Source organism: Suricata suricatta, unplaced genomic scaffold (genome assembly GCF_006229205.1).
Source record: "Suricata suricatta isolate VVHF042 unplaced genomic scaffold, meerkat_22Aug2017_6uvM2_HiC HiC_scaffold_2494, whole genome shotgun sequence".
NCBI lineage: Eukaryota > Metazoa > Chordata > Mammalia > Carnivora > Herpestidae > Suricata > Suricata suricatta.
Genome location: NW_021870370.1, coordinates 1 through 1,652, shown reverse-complemented (window position 1 = coordinate 1,652; position 1,652 = coordinate 1). Strand labels below are relative to the sequence as shown.

General features: G+C 48.4%; 1 protein-coding gene across 1 annotated transcript; it reads right to left on the bottom strand.

Annotated features, from left to right (window-relative positions):
* Positions 1-598: 598 nt before the first annotated feature.
* LOC115284887 (HLA class II histocompatibility antigen, DQ alpha 2 chain-like) lies at positions 599-1,298 on the bottom strand (the record flags this gene model as incomplete). Its single annotated transcript, XM_029931345.1, has 2 exons — positions 599-760; positions 998-1,298. Coding segments are annotated over 2 exons (456 nt in total), but the record flags the coding sequence as incomplete, so codon positions are not given.
* Between the last annotated feature and the right edge of the window lie 354 nt (positions 1,299-1,652).

The following is a 1,652-nucleotide window of genomic DNA, read 5'->3' as shown; positions in this document are numbered from 1 at the left end:
TGTGTTACTGGGCATGAAGCACAATCTAGAAAATGAGATTCAGTGGGCCTGAAGCATAAAAGGCCATGGTCCTCATCAGCCCTGAGATGAAAGACAGGAAAAAGTTTACTAAAAGATCTCATAAAGGGAAATTTATTGTTTCCAAAGGAATATTGGATCAGGGGCACAAGGGATCAGGTAACTGAGTGAAGTATCCCAGAGATCTCACTGTAGGTAACAACTGAGAAAAGAAAAAAAATCAGGTGGTCAAAGGCAGGTTTCCAACTCTCAGAGGCTATAGCACCCCAAGTCCCAGGGAAGAGATGAGAGGAGGAGAGTTAGAGTAGGAATATGATGAACTGGGCCAGGAAATAGTGCCAGGTCATCCATCAGGTTCACTCTTCTGCGTTGGAGGTGGGCAGGCATTGTACCTGCAACAGTACAGACGTGAGATACCCAGAGCCTGGGGTCTCCTGTGCTATCATTGTGCCCTCCACCAATTCTCCTACAACCTGTCAACCACATTTGTGTCCACAAACTCCTCCCACTTTCCTTCCTTCTGTGCTGTGGCTCCAGCTCTCAGCTCTGACAAATCTGAATTCTTACCTTCCTTCCTAGGGTGCGACTCACAAAGGCCCTTGATGTCCAGAGGCACCACTTGAGCTCAGGCCTTGGAGAATGAAGACAGTGCCCACCACGATGCCCACAAGGCCCATGGCCAGTCCCAGGCCACAGACCATAGTCTCTGTCAGCTCCGACATAGGGATTGGGACCTGAGGTTCTGTGAAAATGAGGTTGTGGAAGTCAGAATGAAGAGTGTGTGGGATGGAGCCAGAGGGAGCAGGGTTCCACGAAGACACAGAGCACCAGGCTTAGGGAAGAGAGTGAAGTCTATTATTAGAAACCCTTGAAGTGTGGAAAACAAGCTTTGGGCCATGAAACTCAGGGGCTAAAAAGCAGAATATTCTGGACTTGACAGAGAAAAGAAGGTACCAAGATAGGTGGAACTCATCCATACCCCAGTGTTTGAGAAGCGGCTCGTCCAGGCCCCAGTGCTCCACCTTGCAGTCATAAATATCATCAGCAGAAGGCAGGAAGGTGAGGTAACTTATCTTATAGAAGGAATGATCCTTTTTGGCGAGGAAGCTGGTTTCAGAAACACCTTCTGTGACTGAGAGTCTATTCTTCAACCATGTGACATTGATCACAGGAGGAAAGATGTTGTCCACAAGGCAGATGAGGGTGTTGGGCTGACCCAGTGTCACAGGAGACTTGGGAAACACAGTCACCTCAGGAACCTCTGTGGTGAGGAAGGGGCACTGATAGGAATTGCAAATAGCTCTGTCCAGAGGCTCTGCGTTGGCTCCTGGAGGAACCCTCCCACCAACGATTCCCCATCTGATGGTAGATGAGTTCTTGTTTACCTTCTGCTTGGGAAATACTATATATGCACTGCCTCTCCTTTATCCCTGGACCCTTCTGTTGGTGGGCGTGCTGATTAAAGTAAGAGGTCTGCAGGATCCCTCCTTGGGGGACTCAAGGACTGTGGTGTGGGAGTAAGGATGGTTGTATTACATAGCAATATTTGGGTTTTGAGATGGGAGAGGATGAGAGTTCAGTAATTACTATGAGAAGATCTGGGGAAAGATCCTTGGAGAGAAGTGAAGGGTATC